The sequence below is a fragment of the Cydia strobilella genome, chromosome 17 (genome assembly GCF_947568885.1).
Source record: "Cydia strobilella chromosome 17, ilCydStro3.1, whole genome shotgun sequence".
Taxonomy (NCBI): domain Eukaryota; kingdom Metazoa; phylum Arthropoda; class Insecta; order Lepidoptera; family Tortricidae; genus Cydia; species Cydia strobilella.
In genome coordinates, this window is record NC_086057.1 from 174,032 (window position 1) to 188,027 (window position 13,996).

The window sequence follows — 13,996 nt, forward strand, 5'->3', positions numbered from 1 at the left end:
GTTTCCTACAGTTCAGATTCAACATTGGTGAGCCTCAATCTAACAGACAAATAATCCAGTGTGGTTCTCCTACTGCCAGTTTATGAAATAATTCGTTCGACGCTACGCTTATATATTAGTCTTATGTACTTGGTGTGGGGTACGGGTGTATATTTTCGTAATCCTCAGGTTAAAGAATAAGTAAATCTATCGTGATTCTTGACCATTTGACGTGCTCCGGTAATCGTGATTGTGAAAGTGTGAAAGCAAGATCATGCCGTTGATTTTGTTTGTTGTAAGTAGTATCAGCGGTGAAGCTGTTTGTGATGCTCGGCGGACACGTTGGCGTCGCACGCCTGTCGCATGCGTCTAGATCCGTCGAATGCGCCGCCAGCACGCCACTCGCCGCTCTCACTCTCGTCGCTCATAATACTACGTGTCACGCACTTGAGCAGCAACAGACGCGTCTGTCAGATCGACGCAACAAGGCCACCTGCCACCAGGGTGTACTAACCGTAGCTGCGTGTGCTGGCTGTAGTTGTTGTTGGCGGGCCAGGCGGGCGCGTGGGGCGGGGGCGGGGGCGGGGGCGGGGGGTGTGTACTAACCGTAGCTGCCGTAGCCCTGCGCGGGCGGCTGCGTGTGCTGGCTGTAGTTGTTGTTGGCGGGCCAGGCGGGCGCGTGGGGCGGGGGCGGGGGCGGGGGCGGGGGGTGTGTACTAACCGTAGCTGCCGTAGCCCTGCGCGGGCGGCTGCGTGTGCTGGCTGTAGTTGTTGTTGGCGGGCCAGGCGGGCGCGTGGGGCGGGGGCGGGGGCGGGGGCGGGGGGTGTGTACTAACCGTAGCTGCCGTAGCCCTGCGCGGGCGGCTGCGTGTGCTGGCTGTAGTTGTTGTTGGCGGGCCAGGCGGGCGCGTGGGGCGGGGGCGGGGGCGGGGGCGGGGGGTGTGTACTAACCGTAGCTGCCGTAGCCCTGCGCGGGCGGCTGCGTGTGCTGGCTGTAGTTGTTGTTGGCGGGCCAGGCGGGCGCGTGGGGCGGGGGCGGGGGCGGGGGCGGGGGGTGTGTACTAACCGTAGCTGCCGTAGCCCTGCGCGGGCGGCTGCGTGTGCTGGCTGTAGTTGTTGTTGGCGGGCCAGGCGGGCGCGTGGGGCGGGGGCGGGGGCGGGGGCGGGGGGTGTGTACTAACCGTAGCTGCCGTAGCCCTGCGCGGGCGGCTGCGTGTGCTGGCTGTAGTTGTTGTTGGCGGGCCAGGCGGGCGCGTGGGGCGGGGGCGGGGGCGGGGGCGGGGGGTGTGTACTAACCGTAGCTGCCGTAGCCCTGCGCGGGCGGCTGCGTGTGCTGGCTGTAGTTGTTGTTGGCGGGCCAGGCGGGCGCGTGGGGCGGGGGCGGGGGCGGGGGGTGTGTACTAACCGTAGCTGCCGTAGCCCTGCGCGGGCGGCTGCGTGTGCTGGCTGTAGTTGTTGTTGGCGGGCCAGGCGGGCGCGTGGGGCGGGGGCGGGGGCGGGGGGTGTGTACTAACCGTAGCTGCCGTAGCCCTGCGCGGGCGGCTGCGTGTGCTGGCTGTAGTTGTTGTTGGCGGGCCAGGCGGGCGCGTGGGGCGGGGCCTGCTGCGGCGGCGCGCCCCAGCCCTGGTAGGAGCCGGGCCCGGCCGCGCCGCCCGCCGCGCCGTACCCCGCGTACGACGTCTGCCCCGGCGACGTGCCCCAGCCCTGGTACCTGCACACACACAAACACACACAGAACATTACTCAAGAGCTTGTTAACTCCTGACGACTGTGCCTGCTGCGTTTATTCAAAAAATGTGTAGCAAACCTTGTAGACTTTCGAGTTCAAAGGAACACAAAGTATATGCTAATTCGCATCAATGTCCCACAAACATCTGAACGTACCAACGGCATTATTGGCCTTCAGGCACTGCCTGGATGTGGATAAAAACATAAACGATCCTAAGTATACTAGACGAGTTAGTATAAATGACAAAAATAAGTAAAATCTAAGTTAAAAAAAAATTCGATTATTTTAAAGAAAATGACAGTATTTGATAAAATGTTAAATTAGAACAGAAACGTTAGTGAGAGAGATGATGTCAGTATATCTCACCCCTGCATGATGTTGGGGCCGGCCATGGGCATGTTGAGGGGCGGGCCGCCCATCTGGCCGTTGTGGCCCTGGATCATGTTGATGGGCGCGGCGGCGGGCGGCCCCCACTGGCCGGCGCCGGGCGCGTCGCCGGGCGCGCTCATGCCGCCGCCCATGCCGCCCGAGCCCAGCTTGCCCGACCCGTCCCGAGGCTCCGCGCGCTTGATCTCCACCTTCAACAGACAATAGCCAATAGCGTGCGAGACACGATCCACTCGTTACAGATACTTAAGAGGCCGTACTCGATTTTGGAGCAAAAATGTAAAATTGACAGATTTAGTCGTTGAAATTATACACGTTTTGTTACGTAATATCTAAATAACAAGTATTGATTTCTATTAGCACGTCTTCTCATTTTGCCTTTTAATAATGTGGTCGCGAGCGTGCGTCACCGGTAATGCATGAAGAGAAGGGGCAGTTTTTAAAAATTCATAAAAAAATCATGGTGGTAAATTATACAAATTAATGTATATAAGGATGGATCGCATCCGAAACACTACACTGCGCTCGAACAGGCATAGCTGACGTAGGGGAGAAGACCGCTAGGCTGAAGTGGGACTGGGCAGGTCACGTCTGCCGCATGCATCCGGATAGGTGGGCTAGTATAGCCACCGAGTGGATGCCGCAAAAGAAGCGCGGACGTGGCAGGCCCAGGCGGAGATGGCGGGACGACTTAGACACCTTCACTAATAACTGGCCGGAAGCAGCTCAACACCGGGAGTCATGGAAATCAATGGAAAAGGCCTTTGCCCAGCAGTGGGACACTACAGGTTATTTAAAAAAAAATGTATAAGAATAGTTTCAGCAAATGTAGTAGATTGTTTAAGTAACAAAATTACGTTGAAATTAAGTCGATTTTCAGAGAAATTGTCACTTGTTTTGAAGTAATTTCTGGAGAAAATTGATTTCGTCTAACTTTCATTTACACTACTTCAAAGTCATAAATGTCATAATAATAAAAATGTAGTCTGATAAACGTCAAGTACAGGATATGTGTAATACAAAAATTGCCATGTTTAGCCGTCCAAACTTTACGAAATTTACAAATGAGAGCGACAAAATCAGTGCTTTACGCGCGTTTACCTAAACGTCCATCAGAAAAGCAAACATTACTAATTTAGTGAGTCTGTTTTCAAAAAATTGATCTGATAAAAGGTACCAGTACTTGTTATTTCAATTAGGTAACAAAAGGTGTACAATTTCACCGACTAAATCTATCAATTTTACATTTTTGCGACTAAAATCGACACCGGCCACACACACACACACAGCAGACTGATCAACGTCACCCGGCGCGCCGCGGCACTTTACTATCAAACTTTCCATACAATCAAATTTTGCGAACTCATTAATGACAAACAGTTTGGTGCAACCGACCCTAAGCAGAAAAAACTAAGGAATTTAGATCGAAGGTCACAAGGGGGACATAGGATCCCCTTAAGGCTGGAAACAGTGCTCTACTGATGGTCAGCGCGTACCACACGCCCTGACCGTACGCGCTGACCGTCGGTCGTAATCAAACGTTCAGTGCTCGACCGACGGTCGGCGCGTACCATACGTTGCACGCGCTGGTTCTATGATCGATAGCTGTACGCGCGTCGCAGTTTATCAACGCTGCACTGTATTTCGTCGTACATTTTCATTGATATAGCTACGTCCAACCGATGTCCGCGCTGACCGTCGGTCGAGCACCGTTTCCAGCCTAAGAGTTGCTGTTTATACAATAATTGTGATCTAATTTTATTTAGCCGTCGAGTCGACGTAAAACATGTTATTAAACCTTTAAAAATGATGTAGCAAACCTTGTAGACTTTCGAGTTCAAAGGAACACAAAGTATATGCTAATTTGCGTTAATGTCCCACAAACATCTGAACGTACCAACGGCAATATTGGCCTTTAGGCACTGCCTGGATGTGGATATATATTTTTATGATTTGCAAAAGGGTGAAATTGTAAAACTGCTTTTGGAAAAACTACAAATAGGCTTCTTCTGTGTAATTCGAAGCCTGAATAATATATGTATGTTTTAGACTTCACCCCTCTTCTATAAATAATCATTCTTTCCCTTACTTCGACAAAATGTGGTTTCAATGAAACTTGCCATAGGTATTTTCACAAATTATGATTTCAGTCATCGATCGAGCGCGCCAGCGACCGGTTATGTGTTATTGTTAACTTGCGCGCTTAACTGCATAATTTAATTTGCCATTGAAATCTGAGCCGTATCCGCGACCTGTTACGGTTGAGTCCAAAATGTCATCGTGTAATAAGTGTGGTGATAATTTTATTGGTGATGGTGATGTACCGTGCTCCTTTTGTGGAGGGTATTATCACTATAGGTGTTCCGGAATGCTAGAAAACACCTATAAGAAGATGACAGCAGATAAAAAATCCAATTGGAGGTGCATCCCATGCCGTCAGTCGGAAAACAATGACTCACTCTCTGAACTTGTGAAGGAGTTCAAAGGTTTTAAGGTGCAAATGCAAAAAATGCAGAGTGGGCTTGACCAAGCAAATCAGGGAATTGCCAATCTCGAGGGAAAGTTCGACTTGATTGAAAGTCGACTAGAGGATTTCGATGTGCGGCTTACCGTCACAGAGAGTAAAGTTGACCGCCTCCCATCTATTGAAGCCAATTTAAAACAGCTGGAGGCTGAGTTTGCTACTTTAAAAGCCAACGAACGTGACAGAGACCAGTTTTGCCGGCTGAACAATGTCGAAATTAGTGGCGTTCCTCAAAAAGATAACGAGAATTTAATGTCGATCTTAAATAATATATGTTTGAAGGTAGGTTTTGGTCTGCTTGAAACTGATGTCGACTCAATACATCGCGTTCGCCGTTTCCCGTTATCCGTGGGTAGCGGAACCCGTGCGGACCCCAGGCCCCCGGCGATCATCGTGCGTTTCTGCCAGCGACGTCGCAAGGACGAGCTGGTGGCGGCTGCGCGCGCGCGCCGCGGCCTCACCAGCGCCGATGCCGGTCTCCTGGGACCGGCGGTTCCCGTCTACGTGAACGAACATCTTACGGCTGTAAACAAGATCCTACTTAGGCAGGCCCGCGATAGGAAAGCCGAGTTAAATTTCAGCTACCTATGGGTTAAGCAGTGCAAAATACACATGCGGAAGAGTGATAGTTCCAAAGTTTATGTCATAACAAACGAAGCTGACTTAAAGAAATTAAAATGACTTTTTATGTTTGATAACAGTAACTGGCATATCCATAACATTTGCCTCAGATTTTCGATGTTAGTGTTGATATGCGTTCATATAAAAAGTAATTACGTAAGTCGTGTACTAGGCCATTTTTTACATTGTATACCCTATGGGCAGGAAACTAGCTTAGAATTTCACAGGATCTCATTTCTATTTTTAATACCTGAATTGACTCGTCTGAATAAAAATAATAAAGTAATATTTTCTTACTATTGTAGTTCTTTATACATCAATAATAGATAATAATAGCATCTCAATATATTATCAGAACGTAAGGGGATTGCGGACAAAATCGCATTCCTTTTTATCTAGTGTAATTAATTCGAACTATGACCTCATTTGTTTATCTGAAACATGGCTGAACCCTGACTTTTTTAGTAGTGAGCATTTTGATAGCAGGTATGAGGTGTACAGACGGGATCGAGCGGGGCGATCGGCACAGCGCGGCGGAGGCGTGCTTGTGGCGGTGCGGCGCGGTCTCAGTGTATCGCGCCGGGACGAGTGGTGCGCGGCGCAACGACACGAGGAGTTGTGGCTCACCGTGGAGCCGCGGGCCTGCGCCGGCGCCGCGCCCCACTCCCCGCGCGCCTCGCGCCGCCAGCCGGCCGACCGACCGGGGGCACGTGGGCCGCTGCTGCATATTGTTTGTGTTTACTTTCCACATAATGATAATCATATCAGTTCTCTTCGTTGCTTTTTCGACAATGCTGCTAGGATAATGAATACCTACCCAGAAGATATTTTCGTCCTTGTAGGTGATTTTAATGTATCTTATGCTTCATGGTCCTTGTGTGAGGATTCAAATCGCCTCAATATTGAGACTAGTGAAGATCCAACTGCTATAGTTCTTTCCGACTTCATCGCTCTAACTGGGGTAAACCAATATAACAATTGTTTTAATATAAATGGACGTGTGCTGGATCTAGTAATGGCCAATGCCGGTTGCACGGTTAGTGCCTGCTCGTCACCGCTTACGCGGGAGGATCCGCAACATAAGGCTTTGAATATTTCACTGGCCCTAAACTTAATGAGTTATTTACCGCGCTTGTTGCCTAATCAATGTACTAGACCGATTTTTCACCGCGGCAGCTATGACCTTATCCGCAAGGAATTATCTGAGACCGGTTGGTCGTGTCTGAATAACATGAATGTTGAGGATTCAGTTACTTATTTTTATTCGGTTCTTAGAACACTTATTGCCAGTCATATTCCACATAAAAGCGTTAACAGTAACACTGGATATCCTCCTTGGTTTTCTCGTGCACTAATAAAAGTTCGCAAACAAAAACTATCGGCTCATAAAAGGTGGAAAATATACGGTAATCCTCTTGACAGGGCGGAATTTACATTATTGAGAAAAAGGGAGCACAAATTAGCCACCGAATGCTATAATAATTTTATTTCATTGGCTGAAGACAGAATACATAGTGATCCTACTTATTTTTGGTCATTTATGAAGTCAAAATTCCCTAGTAATTGTGTTCCCGACCAAATGTCTTACCTTGGCGAAATTTCTAAAGATGGTAACACAATTAGTAATTTTTTTAATAGATATTTTAATTCTGTGTTTGTTACTGATTCTTCTGTCTTACCCGATTACTTGCATGTAGCTAATGATTCCCTGATTGATCTTAATACCGTTGATATTTCCGAGGATTGCGTCTTCAAGTTTTTAGAAAGAGTAGATATTAAAAAGGGCAGTGGTGCTGATTTGATTCACCCCCTTTTTATCAAAATGTGCGCCCGTGAATTGGCAATGCCTTTAACTCAAATTTTTATTAAGTCCTTAGCTCATGGTCACTTTCCCTCCTCTTGGAAAAAAGCCTTGATAACACCAATTTACAAAAGTGGCGATGCGCACCTGGTTACTAATTACAGGCCCATTAGTAAATTAAACATATTTGCTAAAATCTTTGAAAAAATCGTTTACAACAAAATTACTTCTGCTTTCTCTCAACACATTGCGCCTAGCCAACACGGATTTTGTCAGGGTCGTAGCGTTGATACAAATCTCCTGACGTTTACCGATTTCATTATCAATAGGATATCTTCTGGCTGTCAGGTGGACGTCGTGTATACTGACTTTTCGAAATGTTTTGATAAAATTAATCACAATAACTTAATCAAGAAACTTTTTGAGCTCGGTATACACGGCGACCTCCTTAGATGGATAAAGTCTTACCTGTCCAATCGCAGTCAGGCGGTTGCCTTGAAGGGTTATACTTCATGCTTTCTTCCTATACCTTCCGGAGTACCCCAAGGATCGCACCTTGGTCCCTTATTGTTTATCTTATATGTCAATGACATGGCATCCTGTTTTCGGAACTCTGAGCACCTCGTCTATGCAGATGACACAAAGATTTACAAAGCTGTGTCCTCGGAAGCAGATTGCCGTGCATTACAGCATGACTTAGATAACTTTTTACTCTACTGTTCAGATAATCAGCTTTTCTTAAATACTGATAAATGTTTCATAATCAGTTTTAATCGTAGAAATGACCCGTTAATTTTCAATTACACTTTGGCTGGAAGAAATATAGCCCGGGTATATTCCATTAGGGACTTAGGTGTTACCTTAGACTCGCAATTGAATTTTAGTCTACATATTGATAATATATGTAAGCGAGCTTATAAGAAGTTGGGGATGATTCTCAGAATTGGACAGCCCTTCAGGCGCCCCAATACCTATAAACTACTTTTCTATTCCTTTGTTAGGAGTATACTAGAATTTGGTTGTGTTGTTTGGACACCTCAGTACCAAGTCCATATTGATCGCCTGGAAAGGATCCAAAATATTTTTTTAAAATCACTTTGTTACAGGACGGGTAATTACTTCGAACGCACTTCGTCAGCAGCGAAGCATTTTTGTGTTCCTTCCCTCTATAACCGAAGACACTACTTAGATGTAATGTTCTTGTTTAAAATTCTTAAAGGTGTGATAAAATGTCCGAATCTCTTAGAATTAGTCACTTTCAGTTGTCCGCACCAACCCCTACGTTCTAGACCTCTATTTCATATCAGCTTTGCCCGCAAGAATTACGCTCGGCACACATTTTTCAGACGAGTCCCAAATTATTATAATAAGCACCTACATGACATTGATCCTTTTCACACTTCCCTGTCTAGTCTTAGAATGAAACTTAGACATAAGTTGTTTTAATATGTCAAGTATAAATATAAATAAGTAAATGTATAAATGTAACTTTCCGGCTTTCCGGTAGGACAACCGTAGGCTCATGTTTTTCTTTTATCTCCTTTTTATCTTTGCTGTTTAGTGTGTATGTTAACATTATGTACTTACTAATGAACCTCCAGGTCTGTTTTCTTAAGTATGTTAAGTACATTTGTACTTCAAACCCATTTGTATATGTGACTGTTTGTGTTCTAAATAAAGTAAAAAAAAAAAAAAAAAAAAAAAATTATATTTTTCAAGTGTGAAAATTGTCAACCATTAACCAGTAATTCCTAATCAATAAAGATAAATATTTTTAAAATAATCAACATTTAATTACTACTTGCTTACTGCGCGTTTTTATTTAATGATAATTTCGGTATGTGATGTAAAAGCAATTAATAATAACTGGTACACTGTGATTTAAGCGGTTCCGATTGGGTACACATGGCCGTTTGCTTATTCGACAAAAACATAATAGCTATAGTTAACTAGCTATAGCAAATTAACTATCGGTATTAAATAAGGCCAGAATTAAAGATGTATTCAGAATGGAATGTAAATAGTCTTGTCTATATGTTTGTTTGTCTTTTTTTGTGGTTTGAAAAAAAAAAATGTGATTTGATTTGAGGGATTTTTTAATGATGTATGGGGAGGGGAGCAGAACCATTGAACCATGAAAGTAAAAGATACTGAGACATAAAAAGTATTGAGCCTTGCAGTGATCTCATTATCATTACACGGGTGCATAACGTTATAAATAAATAAATAAATAAATAAAAATAGTTTATTTACCAAAAAAAATTTTACATTGATTTATTAACCTATGATCTCCACACTAGGCTAGGCCTGTCTTGTGGAGTCAGTTGAGCCAATTCCAATTTTTAATTAACATTTTCCTACGCTGAAGTTTTGACATTGTGCTAATACTAGGTGATACATATAGCTTAAAGTATTATATAAAAATAAAAACTTAATCTATACAAGATAAATCACAATTTAGGTTTAGTAAAGAAATTACATCAAGGCACATTATTACTATTTAATTGTAAACAGCAGGTGTGTGTGCGTGTGTGTGTGTGTGTTGTGTCTATGTTGTTTGTGTGTGTTGAATTGAGCGAAATAGAAGGCGTTAAATAACTTATTCTGAAAATCAATAGAAATCATGCTCATTTTTAACCGAAAAATGGTTCCTTTTGTCCGAAAATATCACAAAATAATGGTTAAGACGCAAACAGCAAATGGTATTAAGTACTTATATATTTTGACATGAACACGAAGATTGTGCAAACACCATTCATTACTAAAGTAATTAAATAGTAATGCGAGAGGAAGCAATTATTTGTCGTTTTCAAGCAAAAGGTACCACATTGTCGCTTGCCATACGGACGCTCTGACAGGTTTTTCGTATAAAGATACAAGCAATTTTCGTCCTTATGGTAAACGATAATGTGGTGCCTTTTGATTGAAAAGGTCACATATATAAGCGTCTAGACAACAATTTGGAGTCAGGTAACGAATCACACGATTACTACAATCGTAGAGATATTTTCTTATCACTTGCTTTTACAATGGAAAATAACTATGAGTGTTTATTTTAAGCGTATGCAAATAAACATTGGGTACCAATTATTTTACTTGCTAATGAATTTAATGTATCGATCCTTTCACAGCTTCGTGTCCAAACTCGCCTATCCAGTCTGTCAGCAGCGCATATTGTCCTACTTCGGCCACATAATGAGGAGGGGAGATGAAAGCCTTGAAAAGCTGATCATCGTTGGAAACACGGAGGGCAAACGAGGCCGGGGACGGTCTCCAACTAGATGGAGCGATCAAGTATAAGGGGCCCCATCCTCAACCAGCTTTTGCTCGGTCGTCAGAGACGCGATGGACAGGCACCGATGGAGGCAGATTAAAAGAACCAGGTGTGGAGCATCCACATCCACTGATGACCACGATCCTCAGTCATGAGGGAGCGATCACAGAGAGAGAATGAATTTAATGCGTATTCTGTGCCAGGAAACGACATGCCAACATTTTTCTAAATGTTATATGAATTGGTCTTAGGCCAAGTGCGAGTCCGACTCGCCCATCGAGGGTTCTGTACTTTTTAGTATTTTTTGTTATAGCGGCAACGGAAACACATCATCTGTGAAAATTTCAACTGTCTAGCTATCACGGTTCATGAGATATAGACTGGTGACAGACAGACGGACAGAGGAGTCTTAGTCATAGGGTCCCGTTTTTACCCTTTGGGTACGGAACCCTAAAAGGACAAATTAATAACAAGTAATTCAATAATTTTGAAGTTTGTACTTGTTACTTGAGCGCAGATAGATCAATAAATCTTTCTAATGTTTAGTTTAGTGTTTTTATTTCAAATTACTACATTTATACTCATCAAAGATAGATATAACTCCGTAATAGATGGATACAGTCTAAGGAAAAAACGTGCCTCGAAAATCAAGAAAATTTTATTCTCGTTCAGAGGGCGCTACTAGCTTTGGCCTACACTCGTATAGATGGCGTTGACGGTTTCGTTTGTTATTTAACAATTTTAACGCATATCAGTGAAAGAACATGGGTCAAAATAATAAAAATAATAATGTTAACCATATTATTATGCACCACTAATCACCTTGTTTTGTTTAAGTGTATCGGCCAATTTTATGTTACTGTATGTTTAAATCAGGGACCGGCCCGCTATCCCTTATCGGGGTTTTATAAGGGTATTGCATAGGCTTAACTCACCATACCCTTTGCCAGACGAAACCCTTTGTTTTGCTTTTAAAAACCCTTATATAAAGCTACCACATTTTTGTGACACTTGCGACTCATCCGTACACAAAAAGAGATCGATGTGTGCACGATTTGTCTGTGACGTGTCAATTCCTATGTATTTGTGTAGTCATTACAGATTGGATTTTGTATGTAGTAAGTGAGAAGTGCGACTGTGTGTGTGTGTGTGTGTGAGTGTGTGAGTGTGAGTGTGTGTGTGTGTGTGTGTGTGTGTGTGTGTGTGTGTGTGTGTGTGTGTGTGTGTGTGTGTGTGTGTGTTTGTGTGTGTGTGTGTGTGTGTGCGCGTGCGCATGTTTTCCCGCAAAACTGGCAGATGGATTTTTACGGTAAGATATCGCTTCCGTTCCTCCCTTGTCGGAAGCCGGTGTTGCTCGAAGACCTATACTCATTTTAAACTCGAACAAGCTCACACGCTCATAGTACCTAATAACCGTTTGAAACTTCAGGCGTGGATAATTAAACGCACAGCAAGTCCTAAGCTAATAGCAAAAGTTTTAAGAGAGCCGGCTAGTTTTTCTTTGCCAAGTATAACACTGATTATTTCTCTAAATTATTATTTTCAATGCTTTTATTGCAGACTATGCTCTTCTTATAGTAATCACTCATCTCTTATTCATAGAGACCATACAAACAAGCTCAAACTTGACAAGGTTTTCTTGTTTTGTTAGATTTACTTCATTTAGTCTCCATAACTCCATAAAAAAGTATAATAACATACCATAATTCGAAATTGAAATTACTTAGGTATTTATTTAATCGAATGGTAATAATGGCATAAAAAGTCACAAATAAATCGAAAATATCACATGTATGTCACAAGTTTATATCCAAGGTTCTCAGCCATTGAGCTGCGTCAGAAGTAAGTGAGAACAGGTCATCGGCGCTTCCAGGGGGCACTTCCAGACTCTGACGGGGCACCTCTGGACTATGTGTTAGAACGGCGCCACAATCGCATCTGGGCGATTATGGCGCCACTTAAGTATGGTTGAAAATTACTAAGAACAGGTGCAAACAATATTACATCTATAAAAATCTAACATTGTACGTGAACTAAAAACATTTACATTGTACTATGTACAACTAGGGAATAAATCAAAATAATTTATAATTTATTTTTATTGTTTTAAGTTTGCTGGGTGGTCTAGTGGTCAGGACTCAGGACGTTAGCCGCGTAAGCTGAAAACGCCGGTTCGATTCCGGCCTCCACCAATGGATGTTTTGTTCACTTTTTCTTTAGTGTATGACATCTATTTCAGTTTATTTAAACATGTTATTACCTGTTTCCCGTTGAGGTTGATGAAGTGCTCCTGGGTGACCCTCTCAACGGACATCTCCTCCTCGAACGACAGGAATCCGAAGCCTAAAACAAATCAAGCTATTAATCTACTGCCAATTTAACAACAATAGTTACAATAAAACGTATTAAGCACAATGAAAGCAAGAAAACATCGTGAGGAAACCGGGTTAAATCCCAATGAGACCTAGTTTCCCCTCTGGGTTGAAAAGTCAGATGGCAGTCGTGTCGCAAAAAACTATACTATCCGCAAACTAAACTGACGACCGGGATCGTAAAACTTCTCATTCACGCTTCGTACGTAGTCATAGCAAGAGTGAGGGAGATAGTTATATGACCACGGTCGTCAGTTTGGTTTGCGGATAGTAAAGTGAGTGAGATTGGTTGATGAGCGGACCTTAGATTTCTTAAGGGAGCCGGGACAAGATGTCGGCTTTTTTCTGTTTATATGTCGCAAACATTTTTGACTTTAAAACTCATAGGAACATAAAGCATTATGCAATTTGCGTGACGCTGTCCCACAAACATCTGAACGTACCGACGGCGAATGTTACCGACGGCACTGCCTGGATGTGGATTTTTCACGAGGAAAGACTTGTCATGGCGTTCCTTGTCTAGTGTGTCTAAGATTTGTAACACTGTTTTTAAATATGACCAAAAGTTGGTAATAGGTTATTCGGGTTGTCTATTGATTAATCGCGCATGACATGATATACTATAGTGTTCGTCTTTTACTAACGCAAGATGTCAAGTGAAATATATCCTGTATCATGCAGGGACCGGACAACCCTTTCCGCGATAAAACCCTTTCAATGGGCGACACTTAAACACGGCTAACACATTGAAAGACTTTCCCTTTTGAACTGCAAGCCCATTCATACCCTTACCTTTGACTAACCCTTACCGAAAAGCTAACCAAAAATAAGGCTAGCTCTTAATAAAGGTTACCCTTATCTTTAAGCGCTTTTTATAAAGGTTTCCCTTTGCGTGAAAGAGACAGGATTAGTATATATCTACGGTAGTGTATGAAAAGGAAAGAAAATACGTGCCTAGTCAAAGAACGCCGCCGTCGCCGCCGACGATCGCTCGGATTCGAAGTAATGTGTGCTTTATGAACAAGGTAGACGACTTAAATTAGCACGCTTATATGCTAAAAGGGAAGCCCTTTATAAGGCTAACCCTTATAAGCAATATGCAAGGTGTTGGTGAGCGGATGATAAGGGTTTTGTAAGGGTATTTGGGCTACCGATTACTCAAATGTGGTAGCTTTATATAAGGGTTTTTAAAACCAAAACAAAGGGTTTCGTCTGGCAAAGGGTATGGTGAGTTAAGCCTTATGCAATACCCTTATAAAACCCCGATAAGGGATAGCGGGCCGGTCCCTGGTATCATGTAATGGGGGAC

General features: G+C 43.5%; 1 protein-coding gene across 1 annotated transcript in view; it reads right to left on the reverse strand.

Annotated features, from left to right (window-relative positions):
- The window catches only part of LOC134749128 (heterogeneous nuclear ribonucleoprotein 27C), a 49,749-nt gene that overhangs the window by 21,483 nt on the left and 14,270 nt on the right, over nucleotides 1–13,996 (reverse strand). Inside the window, exons 4-6 of the mRNA XM_063684033.1 lie at nucleotides 12,576–12,658; nucleotides 2,075–2,286; nucleotides 1,494–1,690 (exon numbers count right to left, since the gene is read on the reverse strand). Of these exons, the coding sequence (XP_063540103.1) occupies nucleotides 1,494–1,690; nucleotides 2,075–2,286; nucleotides 12,576–12,658 (492 nt within the window). The remainder of the gene's footprint in view (nucleotides 1–1,493; nucleotides 1,691–2,074; nucleotides 2,287–12,575; nucleotides 12,659–13,996) is intronic.